This window comes from Trachinotus anak, unplaced genomic scaffold (assembly GCF_046630095.1).
Source record: "Trachinotus anak isolate AG129_WGS33_773 ecotype Australia unplaced genomic scaffold, CSIRO_AGI_Tana_v1 ptg000010l, whole genome shotgun sequence".
NCBI classification, from domain to species: domain Eukaryota; kingdom Metazoa; phylum Chordata; class Actinopteri; order Carangiformes; family Carangidae; genus Trachinotus; species Trachinotus anak.
In genome coordinates, this window is record NW_027273861.1 from 29,510,001 (window position 1) to 29,529,929 (window position 19,929).

The following is a 19,929-nucleotide window of genomic DNA, read 5'->3' on the forward strand; positions in this document are numbered from 1 at the left end:
GAGGACGCTGAGTGAACACACACACGCACACACCAGGCTCACAGCAAATGCTCAGACCTATGAATGGAGGGTTTGCTGCCTGTGTGTGTGTGTGTGTGTGTGTTTTCATGGTCGACTGCAGTGAGTGAAAGTCTGTTAATTTGAAAAGCTCCACCTGTTGCAGACCCAGCAGTCACTTCCTGTCCAGCTGTTTACTGTGGTTCCAGCTGTGGCAGAGACACTGAACCTCAGTTCAAACTGCAGCAAAGCTTCAGTTTCTTCAGTTCACGTCTTCAGATTCAATAACAGGATTAAATGACTGAGATTCTACATGAAGTTTGGTCCTGATTCTTTGTCACATTAGAGAAGATGAAGGTGATTTTTATTCTCTGACTCAGTAATAGAAAGAGAGGAAGAGACTTTTTACACCGTTGAAGACAAAAACACTTTTCAGTCACTTTTAACTCTGAAAATTTCCACATCACTGCTTCCTGTTCGGAGTGTAAATGAATCCTCTGCACACACTTTTACAGTGTTTTGAGATATTGATCAATATTGTGATGAAACAGTTACAGATAAAGTGAATAGATCAAATAAAAACAGTCTGGTCCTGTACAGACTCTACGACCTGTGTCAGCGCGGTCGAGACCACTTCAGCTCAGCAGAGACTGAGACAAAGTCCGAGTTCAGTTTGCAGCAGCTTCAAGTCCAACGAACAGTCTCCATCTAATGATCATTTATCATGTGAGAGACGAGTGGGACAAAACCTCAGGCCTTTAGATTTAGAACAACACTCATGAATCTGACAAAATGTGACATTATAAAAATACAAAAAAATAACTATTTGTATTAGAAATTAAAAAACTGTGTCGTGATACTGGAAAACTGAACCATGAGGCATTTTTTTTCTCCAAACTTAGCTTTAGTTGTTGAATATTTCATGAATATGATGAATATATAATATAATATATCTGACACCAAGTGTTTAGTGTTTTAACTTCAACACAGTCTGACGATCGTCTTAAGTCTCTGCTGCACAAACAAAGGTGAAAACAAACTCGACTCAAATCTGTTTCTGCTGCTGCACATTCACAGGGTTAAATAATAAATGGTTGGTAGTGTGCTGCGGTTTCTAAGGGCAACACTGTTGGTCTTTATCCACCCCCCCCACCCTGAGTCAGTGGTATGGGGATGAATTTAATTACCGACTCGGGCTGCCCCAACAGACCCCGCCTCCGGCCCTGCGAGCCCTGAGGTCAGCCCGCCTTCACATGGCTTTTAATCAACGCCGCTGCTCCAGAAAAGCTCTGCTGCCTTAAATAAGAGGCAGGACGAAACCTGATCCTCCTGCACCGAGAGCGGAGAGGGGGTAGGGGGGGGCTCTGTGGGCGTCCAGCCTCAGCCTTCTCCCTCTCACCTCGTTCAAATAGACAAAATCCTGCCAACTCCTCAACTCTGTGTCATGAAAAGACTCGAGACTCTGGCTCTGGGTGAAAGCGGCACATTTGAAAGTAAAACCTAAATTTAGCAGCAAAGAAAATTCAAACATAAACAGATTCAGAAGAACTGCTACTGTCTTCACCACAAATGAGCCCCCTCTGTGTCTCCGACCACAACCAGCGACTGGTGTAAGTTAATTTATTCAAACTAAACTAACCCTCGCTGAGTTTCCAACTTCACGTCAGTGATCAGAGTTTTTACCCCGAAGCTGAAAGACCCCGGGCTGCACGTCCACCTCTAAATAAACCCACAGAGCAGCAGCGGCTGCAGCAGCGTTTTCCCCCGGACTGAAGGAGCTCAGTGTGAACCTGCACACAGCTGATTACTGCGACCGCAGAGTGAAAACACACAGACCAGCGCTGAGAGTCTATCTGGACCCAGAGGAGCAGAATGGGAGCAGTCTTTGGGCTCATAGAGGCTTTACTCTGCCAGAGGAAATGATTGTAATTAAGGTTCAGGGTCGGAGATGTTTCCAGAAGGCTCGGCTCAGTGTTTGTGTCTGCTGACGGGTCACAGCTGAGGCTTCACCTCCACAAAAACATGAAGGAAAACCTTCCATAGAAAACTAATTTCTTCCTCAAATATCTCGTGACAGCACGTTATTAGAGTCTGTGAAAAATCTTTAAAGCTCCACACAGTCTAAAGGTAGATGTCCATGTGTTTGCGATTATAAAGTAGATCTAGGTTCTATATTAATACTGTGAAAGTATCAAAGCCTCAGTCCACAGAGAAATGCACACAGCCTGTATTCAGAAACTGAGCCTTAAAACCAGCCGTCAGGACTTCTGCAACTTTGTGATGTCACAACAAAGCAGTCACTGCTCTCAGTCAGGCTCCAAGTCCCAGTTGGTTTCTCTGAGTGTTTACCTGAAATCTGCTATATTTTTATTGGATCACTCAGAAAACAGTCGGCCAATCAGAGGAGAGGCTGAGAATCTTTAACAAGAGCGAAAGTCGCAGGTCGCTGCATGAATGAAGAACCATCTTGTATTTGTTCTGGAACTTTCAGAAACAGGACATGGTCTTCATCAGCTGATGGATTTATCATCTTCATCCTCTAAGAACTGTGGATGTGAGATCTTCACATAACATTTGCACCTGCTGATGATCATGAGACATAACTGAAAGCTCAACAGCTACTAAATAGACCATGAGGTGATGTTTCTTGTCATCTACTGCTTCTATAGGATGAACTCTGGAGACGTCAGCGACCCTGAGAGTCAACCTGGTGGATAATTTTACCTGCATCTCTGGAGCTCGTCCTCCTTTTCCAAGAAAACTCCACAAACTTAGAACGAGCTCGGTGCCAAGTATTTAAACCACCTGCCAACATCTCCTCTACGAGCCTCTGCCACCGCCCGCTGCTGCACGCTCAAGTATTCCAACCAGCCAAATCATTTTCCCTGGAATCAGTCGGAAATCAGGAAACGTGCTGAGCAATCACCCCGCAGATAATTGTGTTTTTTTTTCCCGTGCTGAAAGGTGTGCCAGCTTCACCCACAAACACAGACCTGCTCCGCTCCGCTCGCCGAGGGCAGCCGGCGTGAGGAGCTCTTGGCAGTAGACGTTTCCTCCTCCTCAGACTTCTGCTTTACTGACCGCTGATGAAATTATGGCTGTCTGCAGCAGATAACAGGTTCGTCTTTACAGAGCAGAGAGGAAGCTGCATTTACATCCTCTAACTGACAGATAAACAAGTCAAGCTGACGTCTCATCAGCAGCAACACAAAATAAAAAAGTTCACTCCTGATTCTTGATCTGACACAAACATCCAGGAATAAAATCCTACGTCTCCCGGAGGAGTTTCACAGGACACCAGCAAGTGGGTCACTGTTGGCGGTTGTATTGTGTGTTGGTTTAAAAACATTCATCATCTCCAGTTCTATGATACAACAGACACAAGCACTGGCTGATTTCAGCTTATTTACTGATAATTGAAGAATTAGAATCAACATAGATCAGGATTAACCAGCAGCTCTCTGTCCTCCTAAAACCAAAACCTGCAAAACCTGAAGAGATTCAGATACAAACTCAACTGAAGGTTCAAGCTGCAGCGACACACTGATAAAAATATATCAGTAATAAACTCATATCATCAAGTCCATGTATCTGTCAGACTCTCATCAATCATCAATACAAGTCTACAAACTAAATTTAGAACAATATTCATCAAAACTTATTTTCCTTTGTCATATCATTAAAATCATTGTTGAGGTGAGAATCTGATGAGAGGGAGCAGTAAAACCTGCAGCACCAGACATGTAATAAAAACCAGTGTGTGTGTGTATGTGTGTGTGTGTGTGTGTGTGTGTGTGTTAATCACTGTAGCTGCTCACAGCTGCAGCCTCTGCCGACTGACAACCAGCATCACGTCACTCTCACACACTCACACCTGAACAGGAAGTGGGCGGGGACTGACCTGCGTGCACGAAGTAGGCCAGGTACAGATCCAGCTCCTTGACTGAAACTCCAATGTGATGCGGCTGCACACACAGGCTGGGGTTCGAACACTGAGGAGACTTTACCAGCCTCTCGCCGTCAGTACTTTCGAGGGGAATCCCTTTGAATAAAATCACCATGACCAGGTCCAGCCTCCACACTTTGTCCGCCTGGCGCAGGCAGTCGATCCGCCTCATCTTGCCCTTCTGGTCGGGGTTGGACAGCACGCAGCATGGAGGCTTCTTCCCCGTCACCGTCAGCACAAAGTCCTCCCTGAACTCGGGCCGGATGTCCTTGCGCAGTTTGGCGAGGAGGCGGGACGCCCACTTTTGTTTGACCTCGGGCTTCTCACTGAGCAGCTCATCCTTCACGGCGCGCTCCTCCTCCTTGGACATGCGCTTCTCGTGCTTCTTGAAGTACTTCCTCTTGCGAGCCTGCAGGTTGAACCATGTGTAGGCGAAGGCCCGGACGTGGGGCAGCAGGGCTTCGATGAAAGGATGGAATTCATCCTGAGGGACAGAGGAGAGACACGGTGAGAGGGTGAGGGACCAACAGGGCGATCAAACAATGAACCATAAACACAGGGTTTTTTTTCTAAGTCTAATAATCATCTTATCTGTAACTGAAACATTCAAACCACAGTCTCCACCTTTTTATCAACCTTTACATCAAATCAAACTTCTCAGTGTTTCTGCATCATTTTGGACAAATTTCCTAAAATTCAACCAGACACATTTTGTGTCTTTGGAAACTTTGGGATCTTCACTAGAACAAAGATTGTTCAACTGGTGGAGTTGAAGACGTGTGGGAAAAAAAATCTAAAGAAAGTTAAAAATCTTGTTTTCTTAAAAAAAAAAGTGAAAAAATATAGAGGAAAGGAAATAAACAAGACAAGAAAAATCGGAGGGAGTACAGAGAAAATAAAAGAGGAGAAAAACAAGGAAATAAAGCATGAGGAAGGAAGGAAAAGGGAAGGTAGCAAGAACACAGGGAAGGAAAAAAGAACAGAAGCAAATAAGAAAAAAAGAGGAAACAAGAAAAGAAAGAAGAGGAAGTAAAGGAAGGAAGAAAAAATAATTTAACAAAGTAAAGACAGAGAAAAAACGATAAACAGATTAGTTTCAAAGAACAGGAGATAAACAGTTTGTCTGGTCTCTGGTCTCTGGTCTCTGGTCTGTAGCCTCAGGTCTCTGGTCTGAGGTCTGTAGTCTCTGGTCTCTGGTCTCTCTGAACCACACAGACTCCTCAGTGTCAGCTCAGCCTGTCTCGCCTCGTTCTTGGCTCTCAGGCAGGAATGTGGGTCTGTGGGGGTCTGCCAGCCAGCCCCCACCCCCCAAAAGAAAACACACCAACCGACCAGAAACACACCAAACAAACAACCAACCAGGAGGCCGACCACCAGCAGGCAAGCGGAGGGAAACAGCGGCTCAGAGCTCAGATCCTCATGTGCAGGATTAAAGGTGCATTATGGGGCTTCTGTCTGATCACAGCTGTACAGTTATTAGGGCGGGAATGTGGTTAGACGGCATGTCGTGGATTAGACCCCGTTCAGAGTTGGTTACACCTCCGCACCCACCCAACCAACCCCACCCCACTCCCCCTTCCCCCCTCCCCAGCCCCCAAAACCACCACAAGACCGAGCCCGTCCAGGATCCAGGCCAAGCTGAGCCTGAACATGAGAAAGAAAAGGAGCAGCTGAGCTGCTGCGAGTCACCAACACAACAAGTCAACAACAACAACAACAACCACCACCAGGGTTTCCAGCTGCTGCAGCAGGAACACACAGTCACATGCTGTCACAGTGTGACAAGCAGCTGAGCTCTGACACTTCCTGTCCAACCTGTGACTGACGAGCTTCAGCCTCGTCCTCCCCGAGCAGCTGAAACGTTTAGAAATGATCTCACAGGTTTCAGCTCGTTTCTCTCTGATGAAGCTGCTTTAACAGAACCGAGCTGAGGACACTCAACACTCTGGAGAGGAGGCGCTGACATGATGCTTCCAGTCGCAGCTGCTTTACACCAGAGTTTGTTCATGTTTTAGCTCATTTACCACAAACCACGGAGCCTTTATGTGACTGGAGATTTTCACTCAGCCACTGGTTTCCATTTATTTCACAGCAGCAGATTGGACAACACTGAAATCAGGCTGATGCTCACTGTGACGGAGCAGGTTCAAGTCTGTGACACGTTCAAATGAAGGGAAATAAATGGGAAACCATGGCTGCAGTGCAGTGTGAGGGTTGTAGAGACACTGCTGCAGCCCTGGACATATTTGCTCTGTTTTCTTTTTGCATTGAAAGTTGTTTTGAGGCGTTGGACGCTGGTTGGTGGCGCAGCTCAGTGAAAACCTGTCATTTCAGTTTGTTCGCGTAAACACAGAAGAACAGAGAAACAGCTTCATCGCTCAGAAACGAGCAGGAGCAACCTGCAGAGCAGAAACACAGACGGACACAAAACATCTTCATGGAACATTTCTTATTTGGATAAAACCCCTCAGAGGGTTAGAGAGCAGGGCGGGGAGGAGGGGGGAGGAGGGCCTCCAGCCTCTCCCCCCTCCTCCTCCTCCCCCCTCCATCTCCTCCTGAGCCACGTATTGAAAAAAAAAAAAACTCAACTATTCATAGATCAAAGAGGCTCTCACACATCTTGATACGTGCAAATGCCTCTGACTGGGGTGGCATGTGGATACCATATTATGAGCTACACACACACACACACACACACACACACACACTGCTGCGAGTGTTTTATGAAGGTACACAACAAAAATCTCCTCAGCGAGTCACTAACGTGTCAAAAACATTTGCACAGGAGATAAAAAATGTCAGATTCTTATAAATGAGTCAGACTGAAGCTGAAAGCTAAAAACAGACTAAGAATTTTATTTTATTCTATTTTATTTTATTTTTGCACGTGGAGACAGACGTCTATAAAAACCTTGTTTCCTTGTGACAAGTTAAAGAAAAATGCATCTAGTTGGAGTGAGAAAATTTTAAATGTGTTTCACCTGCGACAGAATCGAGAACAGTCACAGCTGGTTTCATGGGGTTCACAAGGGGTTCGTCAGTGGACTGAACTGTTCAGGTCGTTCAGTCCTGAAACACGTACAAAGACCAACGAGAGCTGGTTTTAGAAACAGTTCAACTGATAAAAAACAAGTTGGGATTTTTTGACTTATTTTAACTACGTTTCAAAATGTCTCAAAATAAATTAATCTCTTGATGCACTGTTGTTTATTTCTGCAAAACTAGTTGATTTGAAACCAGTTGATTTGTGCTGAAACATCTCACCATAAAAAACTGATTTTAATGAGTCAATACAGAGAAAACTGTCTCGATAAGAAAAAAGATTGTGAGATTTTGTGGCGCTGTATGTTTCTCTCTGAGTTTCTGGCTCTCAGCTCTGAGCTCATCGCTTCCTGCTGAAAACATTCAACCTCACAAACATGTAGATTTTAAAATAGGCTCAGTCATTTTTTTAAATCAGCTGCTCACTGCAGTTTTCATCAGACAAATAGGAGGAAATAGAGCATTTGTGTGGGACTATTTTCAGTGGTGGATTAATCCAACTAGATTGAATGTAAGTCTCCAATGTGAACAGGTTTAAATGGTTCCTGGAGACACAGACTGTGACACACACAGTTGTTAGTTCAGAGCCGGTTTGACTCAACACATGTTGACTGTTAGAAAATCACCAGACTCATCTGAGTGTGAAGTTTCACACAGTTTCATGATCTGGGCTCAGTTCGAGGTTCTGGGTTAAATATTTTTTTTAAATACAGGAAGTTCAGGAGGAGTTTTTTGCAGCTGGGGTGTCAGAAAATCTTTACGTCAAATCTTGTGTCTGAGATTAAACCTTGGGCTCGGAGCTCTCACTCTGAAGAGGAAACCATATCTACAGGCTGTGCGTTAGAGCGCCAGCTGCATTGCTTTTCTTTTTTATATAACATTGTTCACCCTCCCTTGTCAAGGGGTCTGAATACAGCACATTGTTTCTTCTTGGAGACGGTCCAGGCGAACGGGTTTGTCTCCAAAAGCGCCTCCAGCAGCTCCGCAGCCAACCTGCAGCCGCTCTCTGAGCTCTGAGATCTCACCGCAGGGCGGCCGAGAACGCCGCCTTTTGTTATTTGTGGTTTCTGCTCCGAGTGAGATGTGTTTCTGTTTGTGTGTGTCCTCGGGTGGTTATTAGGACGACGAGCGGCTGCTGGACGGATGATGTGTTCAGCCTCGTCTCCACACACACACACACACACACACACACACACACACACATTCCACAGTGGATCTGCAGCTCGGCGGCTCTGGATGTTCGTTGGAGCCACATACCAACATTCCTCACAGCCCAGTGCAGCGTTTCAGCTTCCTGACCCGCTCACACCGTCCTCCGCCAACGTTTCCTCCGCCGCTCTCTCACACTCTGTCCGTCCACCACAAACAAAATCCCACTTAACAAGTCACTTGGTCTCATATTCAGCCTTAAAAACGTGCTTGTCTGCCGGCGGGGTGAGATAATCCCTCTTGTTCTCAGCTTCCCCTTGACTCAGGAATGTTTTCTGAAACTAAATAATCCTGTTTCTGCTCCTGTGTCGAGAAAATGATTCCAGAAAACCACTGAGTGGAGCCTTTTTATGTGGAAACATGAAATTATGTCAAACTAACGGCTGTTTTTTGGTTTGGTTGAGGTTTGTTTTCTGCTGCTCCTTCACCTCTGCAAACATTTAATTCTTAGTTTTAGCTTTAAAACTTGATTCAGTTTCTTAAAATCAAATTCAGCCTTTTTGATCAGATAATGAATCTTGTTCTGGAAATGACTGAAAAAAAAAAAAAAAAAAAGCTTCAAACGAATCAAGAAAATTATTAATAGAAGCTGATTTTACTGGAAAAATCTAATTATCTTAAATATTTTATCACAGACTAACAAACATAACGACAGTTGGAGAATTTGTGAACAGACACAATCATGTAAAACCTGTGTCCAGGATCATAAGGAGCCAAAACACAACAGATCACAGCTGTAGAGAAATAAAAATTAAAATTGAGGGACTGACCCTTTACAGGAGAAAATATTGATTTGTGTTGAAAACTAAAATTATCTCCACAGACAGACGTTTTCTGGCTCATTATAAGAAACATGAGGTTTTTCAGCTTCTGTTGAAATAAATTATGTTTTGGTTTTTTTTTGCTGTGTTGACTTCAGCTCTGCACTCCTTCATGAACGACTCACTTCTCCTCACATCTGGTCTGTTTCTGTTTTTTCATACAAATAAAAATTCCACCAGTTGGTGTGAGATAATCCCAGTGTTGTTCCCACAGGACTTTCTCTTGTTTCTGGAATTTATTTAGTGGGTAATTTGTCTGTATCTTAAAGCTGCAGCAGCGTCTGTGTCAGGAACACCGCTCGTCATTCAGCCTCACTTTTATTAAAAACAGGTGGAAGTGGTCTCATCCCCCTGGTAGTTTTTCTGCAGACCTCGGTGCTGAATGAAAGGCGCCTGGTTAAAAGGTGGTGGAGGTTTTGCAGCGGACGTGTGACGCGGCTCCCCGGGGCTCTTTCTTCTTCTCTTTTGGGGTCATTCTTTCTTTGTGCGGTTTCGCTGCGAGGAAATCGGCGTTTCTAAACCTGCGAGGGGAGTCTGAGCGTCTGAGCGCTGGACTGAGGCTTACACGTTCCCCCTCTGCACCTTGGTGACAGATGTAATGGGCTCCAAATAACAGGCCTGTAACAACAAGCCCCTGAATAACAGTCATTTAGGGGAGCAATAATGGTAATCCTCCCTGTCCCCCTCCCCCTCCCCCAAGCCTATTGACACCCACACCGACACACTGAGGGAATTATCGGCGTGTCGCTCGGGCTCAGCGGCTCGCCGGCGAGGCCTGACCAGGCCGCCAAGGCTTCGCCGTTAATGGCTGGTGACAGAGGACGAGGAGGAAGAGGAGGAGGAGGAGGAGGAGGAGGAGGAGAAAGATGGCAGCAGCCTCAACCACAGCAAACACACCAAGGAGGAAGATTCAGACGTCTGCAGACGGGCAAACAGGAACTCAACCAAAGAACCAATACTGGGGCCAAAACCAGACCAGGTTTTTGTGAGGGCCCCAAACCACCGGCCCTCTGACAGACACCTGCCAAAACCTGTAAAACTAAAGAATCTGAACTCGAGAAACAAAGATTTTAGCAGAATGTGCAGCAGAGACATACAGGAGTACACCTGAGCCAGGCCTGCCCTGGTCAGGGTTCTGGTGGTTGTGGTTTTGGTGGTCGCGTTTTGGAGGTTATAAGTGGACGGTTTGATTTAACAGTTTCTTTAAGTCCTGATTTTGTTTTTAGGCCACAAATGCATCAAACTGTGCTGAGCTGAGCAGATTCAAAGACGAGACTTAGTTTTATTTCTTTCTCCGTTTTCCAGGACTCCTCCTCTGCTCCTGTGATCACGACATCATCCCAAAACTTTTCTTTAAAATCAATAAACACTCAAAATGCCAAAAGAAATAGCCAACGAGAGGAAACTTCAACGACACCTGCAGCAACATCCTGTTTCAGCACAGCGTCACAAAAACACAAACCTTGTTCCTGCTCTCACTACGGTTGTCATTTATTATCATCTATACGTTTGTCGTAACGTCACAAAAGCTTCCACCTACAGGCCACGGTGAACAGCATCTTTAAAAAGTGAAATTATTAAGTAGAGTGGATTTTGTTTTAGGGCGCCCCCTCTGGGCTTTTTCTTTCAATCAAAAATTTACAGTCACACAAAATCCTCCACACCAGAGCTGAGAGGTTTTTATGATACTAATGTTTCTCTACCTCATGTTTTGGGCCAATATTCACTTAATAAATATTAATCATTAAATCTGTGATTTTTAATGCCAAATAAAAATGAGGTGTTTGGTCCAAGCAGGCGTTGAATAAAAGAGTCTGAAACAGTGACGAGCATCACTGGATCACACACGAGCAGCTCACACAGACACACACACGCTTGTGTTCAATGGTGGCAAAATATCAAAAATCTCATAAATTAATTAATGCAAGAAAAAAACAAACTCAGCCATTAAAATGAGCAGCGAGTAAACGTCTGCCAAATAAAGAATTTAAAAAGAAGCACACATCTGTTCAGAGCTCACTGAGCAGGATTTGTCAGTCGACAGTCAGTCAGGACTCTGCTGATTATTGGTTTTACTGCCTGATAATCAGATTAGACGTTAAAGCTTGAGTTTGTTCCTGCAGTGTCACATCGTCCTCAAACGCATCTGAAAACAGACTAAAGCTTCAACCAGAAAATCAAGACGCCTCAGGATTTTTTTTCCTGCTGAATTTAGAATTCAGCAAAAATCAGACCAAAAGCTGAAGACCTGAGAAACTGTGAAACATGTTCCACAGCCATCATCAATAAATCACCTGATTTATAAATGATTACAATTAAATATCAGTAAATTCTGTTGTTTCTGATGAAGAAATGTATTTCAGTAATAAATAATAAAATATGACATTTCATTTTATTTCAAGATGAAAAATTAAATTAATTTCTAATAATCTGATCAATTAAAATATTTGCTGGGATGAAAACTAATTTGATCAATTGTATGTCATTTGTTCTGTTTTATAATTTTAATTTGTATCAGTTAATTTCAGCAGATTAAGACAGTAATTGCCAACAAGAGGAGACAAAATCTCCCTGTGGTCACACCCAAAAAAAAGAAAAAGAATCTTGTAAATCCTATTTTAACCTCTGACCCTGAACACAACCCTGGGATAAAGAAAGGGATTTTTTTAAGAGGAAAACTGGGTCAAATTTAAGTTGCTGGTAGAAAAACAAGCAGAAAGCTTTAATTTAAATTTAGGATGAGACAGGGAATAAAAAATCATGAAGGGTTTCCTCATCAGTTCGTGGTCTGCAGGTTTAAAATAACATTTGTTTGGAGCTGGTTGGTGATTTTTTCTGCTGGCTGCAGGTCTGCTGTGTCACCTCAGGTCACCTCTGACACAAACATCGTGTTTTCTTTCTGTTCACACACATATTTGTGTCAGGCCTGAGGTTCCTCTGTGAGGCCTGAGCAGCAGCAGGAGCGGAGCTGAGGTAAAACTGTGGTTTTACAGACCAGGATCAACCTGCTCTCCGCCACACCAGCAGCCCAGGACGGCTCTGAAGCCCCGCAGCTGACAAACCGATGATGCACCGACCCTGCGTCAGGTTGCGCAAACAAAGCCACTGCTCTCTGCACAAGTATGAAGCCTCCTCCGCACAGGGAGCCCAGAAACAACCTGTCATAAACTTCCACAGCTATAAACGTGAGTTCAGGCTTCTCCTGCCGCTGCCCCCCCCCCCCCCCCCCAAACCGTGTCGGGACTGTGGCCACAGTTGGAAAGTTTTGGGGCAAAGAAAACAGAAATAACCGGCAACTTTACGCATCCACATTTTTCGTGAATTGTGGCGTTCAATCTCTGGGGGTGGGTGGGGGCACCTCCTCTAAAAACTACTACTGCCCCCTGAACACCGAGCCGGAGCTGCGGTCTGCCTGGCCCGGGCAGCAGGAGCCTGAGCCGGGGCTCTGTCAGGGAAGCTCCGCTGACACAAACACGCGTCTGTCCCGGAGAAGTTACCCACGACTGAAACAGAGAGAACCCGGCTCCTGCTGAAGGAATCTGGGTAAAGCAACTTTAGGAGGCGCCGTCCGCCATGTGCTGCAGCGGGGAGGACGGGTTCAAGTGTGGGAAGAGGAGCCGCAGCCCGCAGACTATAGGGAGCAGTGTATAGAGTCCATACAGTCAACAGTCTATAGGGGACAGGAGAGCCGGGAGAGGAGAGCCGGGAGAGGAGAGGAGAGCCGGGAGAGGAGAGGAGAGCCGGGAGAGGAGAGGAGAGCCGGGAGAGGAGAGCCGGGAGAGGAGAGGAGAGCCGGGAGAGGAGAGGAGAGCCGGGACAGGAGAGGAGAGCCGGGACAGGAGAGGAGAGCCGGGAGAGGAGAGGAGAGCCGGGACAGGAGAGGAGAGCCGGGACAGGAGAGGAGAGCCGGGAGAGGAGAGGAGAGCCGGGAGAGGAGAGGAGAGCCGGGAGAGGAGAGCTCAGAGCCGCTGTGCTGCAAACAAACACCGTTAGCAGAATAAAAAGTTTTAAAGGAGACTCACCTGTGTTAGACATAGCGGAGAATACATATCTGTCGGATCTAATCTTAGACCTGGAAGGTGTGTGTGTGTGTGTGTGTGTGTGTGTGTGTGTGTGTGTGTGTGTGTGTGTGTGTGTGGTTACTGTAACTCCAGCCTGTGTGTGTGCGTGTGTAGTGGCTGTGTGTGTGTGAAAAAAGGAAAGAACAGAAAAAGAAGGAGAGGCAGAGTGAGAGAGGGGGTAATAGAGCCCTCTTTTGCCCCCTTCGCTTTCACATTTCCAACCAGGGCTGAACTTTGACCCCGCCTCGGGTTACATGTACTGTCCGGACCTGTTAGAGGCCCTCCGCCGGGGAGCGCACAACTTTCAGCCCAGACACCAAGAACATCTCCAGCAGCGAGAGAAAAGTCCCGTTAGAAAAGGAAAAGGAGAAAAGTCGTCACGGGGCAGCCCGGTGTCGTGTCGGTGCTGGGGGGTGAGGCGAGAGCGGCCGGTGATGGCGGTGGACGATGCAAATCTCCAGAACGTCCCGAAACTGCATTTCAAAGCGCCGGGGAGCAGCGGCGACCGGCGGACCTCGGCAACATGTCTATCCGTCCTGCGGTGCGCTGTGGCCGGCGTGCGGCGGTGCGGCTCCTCGGTGCTCGGGACGGAGGGCGCGGTGCAGCAGCAGCGGTGTCGGCGGAGTCCCGGGAAAAGAGATCAGACGAGGAAGAAAGAAAAAAGGCAAAACGGGATCCCTGAGCTGCCAGACGGCCGCCTCGCCTCTAAAACAACCGACAGCTGCTTTCCGCTAATTTATCTCCAACAGGAGGAGACGGTGAAGGAGAGAGAGGGAGAGAGAGAGTCGGCGTGTTGTCCCGGACGCAGAGACGAGCGCCACCTCCTCTCCGCTCCTCTGCCCAGCCTGTCTGCTCCGAGCACCGGGACCTCCGCTCTCTCCGCCGCCGGACTGCGTCGGTGTGTGTGTGTGTGTGGCCGCGGACTGTGCGCACTGACCCTGCAGAGCCGACACTGATCACACGCTCTGCTTATTGATCAGAAAGGAAAGCATCGATCCGCTGCGCGCAGTTTCACAAGTAGAATCCGGTGATGCCGCTGCTGTGTGAGAGTGTGTGTGTGTGTGTGTGTGTGTGTGTGTGTGTGAGAGTGTGTGTGTGTGTGTGCAGCAGAGTTCTCCTGCACGGACCCCGCCGCTCAGGAGGATATTGAGATGAAACTGATCAGGCTGAGGACGTATTGATCGGTATTGATTAGATTAGCTGAGATGGAAGTTTCACCGCGGCTCGGATTCTCTGACCAAATAAAACAAACTCACAGGAGTCCCGTGGCGGCGGGAAACCACCTTTGGGTTTGATAGCTAGTTTACGCATGAAGGAGGAGGAAGCGGGATAAATCCAACGACCCGCAGCGGAGTCTGGCTCTGCGGGGAGTCTTGAAGTTCAGGCTCCACCGAACTCCAGCCTGTTTCTGCACAACTCTGGATCCTAACCCGCCGCTTCTCCCTGCGCTAAATCAAGTCCGAGTCCGCTCCGCAGCTCCGCAGGCGGCCTCAAACAGCCTCTAATCCGGCCACAGACACGTTACAGCGGCCGTGTCCGTCTCTCTCACACCAGCAGCCGCTTCAGCGGAGTCAACAAGAAGCTGCCGGAGTGTGGGGAGGAGATCCATGTGATCCATGAGGGTCTGACAGGATCCACTCACCGCAGGGAGACACTTTAATTACTCTTTAAACCACGGGCCTCCCGCGCTGACCTGTTTTATTATTATTATTATTATTATTATTATTATTATTATTATTATTATTGTGAACTTTTTGAGGCTGTTGGAGCATAATTCAGTCCAAATCATTTTTTACATAACACACACACTCACACTCTTATATAATATGAATGAGGCACATGTGAGATCATATTGAGAAATTGCCAATCAGCTCAGTAACAGTCTTATGTAAAGGTGCAGCTCTGTGACCTCCTGAACTCTGTTATATTGTTTGGTTTATTGTTTTATGATCTGCTGTTTTATGATATGAGATCATATAATGACTCACAGATTGATGTGTAAACAGCAGGTTGGTTGGGGGGGGGGGGTCATTGTTGAAGTGGTGTTTATCTTTTTACTTTTCTTCAGTCTAATATTTTAACTTTATTTACATGAACATACTCTGATTTTTTTTTATTGCACTCAGGTTGTGATGCAGCAGTTTTATTTTTGGTTTGACATTTTGTCCATTTTTATTCTCTGGTCCTGAAGCAACTCGATCTTATTTCAATTAGAAATGAGAATAAACTTCTGAACCTGAATTTAAACAACAGTTGTGTAAAAAGGCAGCAGTGGAACAAAGTGTTCAGGCCTGTTAACAGGAGGAAAAGCTGTTAAATGCTGCTTTAAGTTCTGTATTTTGTGTGTATTATAAAGAATATTATCTAGCTGTACTGGAGGTAAAAGTATAAATATGAAAAGTAGACAAACTGTCAAAGTAAAAATATCCATTTAATCACTTTGCATGAAAATGTTTTCCTGACGTTTCATTGGCTGATAACCTGTATTTATGTTTTTCTTTCCTGCAGGTCAGTGAGAACACAGAGAGGTTCTACTGTTCTCTGGTGAACTGGAGCTCAGAGGTCAGTGGAGCCAGTTAACAGCGCCCCCTACACCTAACGTCCCGACAGAGTTCAGAGGCTGCTGAGTTTACTGTGCAACATGCACACAGAATGTGGTGTTTCAGCTTTTAGAAGATATGTACACGATTTAAAAACTGAGCCGTGTGGACGCGACGCTGATGTGGATGTTTCAACATTAGCTTCACTTCTAAAGAGACACTGGAGCAAAAAATGGAAAAACACTTAAGAGCCATAAAGTTGCATCTGAAAACCACAGACACTCTATAAAAGCCTTTACAGGGATATAAGAATATTTAGTCTTACATGAGATGCTATAGGAGTTAAAGCCTGTGTAAAGCCACAGACGCTCTAAACGCCCCTATAGGATTGTTAAAGATGATACAAGAGGAAAAATAAATCACCACAAAGAAGCACAGACACTGTAAAACTCTACACGGGGACAGTAGGACTATTATAGACTGGAGAGGTTAAAAAAAAAAACCTGAGACAAAGGTCAGAAACACAGTAAAGTCACCACAGTGCACCTCAGGGTGCAGGAATATTACAAACAAAAAATACCACAATCCTGATAAACTCACCACAGACACACACCAAAGCCCAGAGACACATCGCAGCAACATTACAGGACATTAAAGCCCCATGATGGACAATTAAATCCATACTTAGTACCACAGACACACTCCAAATCCTTACTGGGCTGTTCCAGGGTTATTATATCGATATCCGGGAAATAAAAATGTAATAAAATAAATAACCTGACAAATAAGTACAACTGGTCCATTATAAATCACTGCAGTTATGAAGATAAATGTGGTTAAGTCACTATAAAAACCGACAGAACTGATCTGTAAAACCAGCAACTGATTAGGGACAAATCCTGGGATATTACAGGAGGAAAGAGAACAATACAGACACTGTGGGAATCCTCACAGCGATTAAAGGAATAAAAACAAATCACAACACACGCACCAATTAGTAAAACGGGGAGTTTAAAATCCCAACAGGAATATTGTGAATGATTTAAAGTCATAATATGAGACAGAAACATGAAATAACAGACACGTCCAACCTGTCAGATTAAACAGGTTTATAACGCCTCAATAATTAAAGCAGGAGGTGAAACTCCACAAAGACAATCAAGTCCTGAGAGAGACTGTAAACCTGCAGAACATGATAGAATATTTACATTCACACCAAACTTCATCTGACCCCTGCAGGAATATTACAGGATGAGATAGAATATCTTAAAACACAATGAGCTTCATGAATGTGTTCAACACACACACACACACACACACACACACACACACACACACACACACACACACACACACACACACACACACACACACACACACACACACACACACAGTAGACTTGTTATACAGCATCATTTTGTGGAATCTAATCCTCTACACCGCCTCCATCTGCCGAACAAGCCAATCAGGAGCCGCTACGTCATCGCTTCAATCTCTGACTGAGCTCCAACTGGACGAAACTGAGGAATTTGAACGTCAGAGCCGCGTCTGATTGGACGGAAAATTAAGGTGCAAGAGGAAAAAAAAGTCCCGTCGTGTACGCGCACACGAGAACGCGCTTCTTCACTGCATTCACTCCCCTTCACTTCTTCAGAAACACTATGGTCACTATCATCTACTGTTAATAAATTCATGATAATTAATGAACTATGACTTAGCAACAATAACAGCACTCTCCTGTCTGAATAAGTATAGATTATAGAGAAGCAGAATATCGATTATAGATTTGTTACAGAGACTCATACCATTGCCAAAATGAAAAGTGCAGGTGAGAAACTTTACGGCTTCATGTCGGCGCCTCGGCAGCAGAGCCGCTCTGACTCTTTCAGATCTACAGCGGGACCGGGACCGGGAGGTCTGCGGTGGATCCAGACACAAACCCGGGGCTTGGACTGCGGTCCGGACCTGGCACGGCTCACCGGCTTCCCCCTCTCTGTTTGTTTGTTTGGCTGGTTCGGCTCGGCTCGGCTCGGCTCGGCTCGGGTCACAGACTTTCCAGAAGTTGCAGCAGCTCAGTCAGTCGTCCCTTGTTTGTGTGTTTGTTTGTTGATGTCCACGGCTCCTCCTCCCTTCCTCCTCCTCTCCTTCCTGTCTCGCTGGATCCACATAACCCGGTTCAGCTCGGTGTGACCCGGTACAGCACGGCAGCGGATCAGGCTGCTCGGAGCAGCGGGGAGCAGCTGCAGCCCTGCGGGGAGCGCTCCCTCCCGGTCCCCGGTCCCCGGTCCCGGTCCCGGTCCCCGGTCCCCGGTCCCCGGTCGGACGGGTCGCGGAGAGGAGTCGGTCACCGGCCGCTGCACGTGTCACTGTTCCCGCGTGGAGTCCTGATGATGCTGAGCCCGCGAGGGTGAAGGGGAGCGGAAGTAACGTGCAGCCGGTGCAGATGTTTGGAGGGAAACTGAAGCTCTGCAGCGGAGCGACCGGGACACCGGCGGGGGCTCACATGCAGGAGCAGCTGCTCCTCCAGCCGCTGAGACCGGAGTCAGGCCGGACCGGCACAGCTCGGCTCAGCAGAGGAAGCTTCAGATTTATCTGGTTGTTCCTGAAAACATGAACGATTGTGTGAAATCATCATCAGATCCTGTTTCTCATCTGCCACAGTTTGATTTGAGGTTTAAAAAAACAACACAAGGACCATTTAGTGACTGTTCTGGAGCTTTAACATGCATCACATGATCTTCCTCAGCAGGGTCAAACACGCATGATTCCTCATCCAACATACAACTCCACCTGCTGAGGAAGACAGTGTATTCCAGTCAAAAGCTCCGGAACAGCAGCTGAATCAAGCTTTGGTGCTGATGTATTAGAGACTACAGCTGTGTCTCTATGAAGGGCCCCACGTCCGTAGACGCGGCCTCTGAAGGATGTGGCCCTTGGAAGCCGTTGTAGACTGTGAAGGCCGAACCAGATCAGATGAGAGGGTCTGGTCTACTGCTTCAGCAGCTGTGTCACGAAGCCGCTCTCATCACCTGACAACCTCAACAACGTGTAACTTTCACAGTAACTTTTGGTTTTCAGGTCGTTGGTTTTAACAGTTGCACTGTTACTGAGCTGAAACACAACACTGACATTAACAGTGTGATCCTCAGACTCTGTGTTGTTTGCTTTCATTACCAGCACACAATGAATTCTGGGATATGTTGGACCGTGAAGGGTCCACCTGTTGGAGCCTCATCGTCCAGGAAAAGAAGGAGACATTCGAAGGAGCCTTTGAAATGGGACACATCTCACATGTGAAGCTGCACGACAAATCAGGATGTTTGACAGACAGGCAGGCTCTCGTGGAGGACACTACCCAGATGCATTATGGGAAGTGTAGACTCCTGAGGCCACATTCAGACCATTGGACGGGATCAGTCTGGTGACGCAGCAAAGACCAAGAAAAGTTAACCTGACTCATAATAATCTGTCTCGGATTATTATAACCCGCTGTGAGGGGAGCTGTCAGTCAAACTCAACTTCCTGGATCATCTCTCATTTCTCGCCTGAAGCCACGCGCTCTCATGCAGGACTGTTTTCTCCTAAAGGTCAGGACATTTCAGCCTCTGCTGACTCCAGTGTTTTTAATCCACCTCCAGTGATTCCTCCGTCCTCACAGAGGTGCAGCACTGAACCACCACAGTCCTCCTTTATCAAGACTGGAACTTCACTGGTCTGGTTGCAGACCTGGGAATGGCTGCTTCAAACAGGTGTGGAGTTCAGCTCGTGGGCGTCAGAGTTCTGCAGGTGGATTCAGAATGAGGACCAGAGCCTGGTGGTCAGATCGAAGCATCAGGTCTGAGGACTGGGCTCTGACTGGATTACATTTAATTCCTGCTCAGTCACAAAATCATTAAAACTTTGTACTTTTTCAAGCCTGTCTGGTTTTCAATAAAAACAAGCAGAAGCTTTTCCACATGAAACCCTCATTATTATTATTATTTCCAGTAAAGTGAAGATGTGACCGATCTGATCTTTAAATCTGACGTTTGTCTGTTTGTTCGAGGCTCTTTCTAAATATATCTGCAGAGCTGTGTTGACCTGAGCTGATCTCTTCCTCTGCAGGTTTTCCGTCCTCCTGGGCTGCAGGCGCCGAGCGGCGAGTCGTCTGAGGTTAATGAACAGAAGCTTTTATGTTAATAGAAGGACAGCCGGCGTGATTTAACAAGACAATCTGCAGATTTACTTCGCTCAAATACATCTGAGCCGCGGCTGCACGTTATTAGTTGGCTAAACAACGTCTCAGCAATGAAGGTCAAGACAAAGAGATGGTA

At 46.3% G+C, this 19,929-nt stretch overlaps 1 protein-coding gene across 7 annotated transcripts in view; it reads right to left on the reverse strand.

The window, feature by feature from the left end:
* Positions 1 to 19,929, reverse strand: part of nfia (nuclear factor I/A) — a 157,521-nt gene that overhangs the window by 91,437 nt on the left and 46,155 nt on the right. For 4 of the 7 annotated variants that reach the window (XM_071486640.1, XM_071486641.1, XM_071486639.1 and 1 more), the window contains one exon: positions 3,899 to 4,427. In XM_071486640.1, coding sequence (XP_071342741.1) covers positions 3,899 to 4,427 — 529 coding nt within the window. Of the gene's footprint in view, positions 1 to 3,898; positions 4,428 to 13,037; positions 14,795 to 17,421; positions 18,049 to 19,929 lie in introns of those variants that run through there. The other 3 variants (XM_071486642.1, XM_071486645.1, XM_071486643.1) reach the window with 2 other exon arrangements.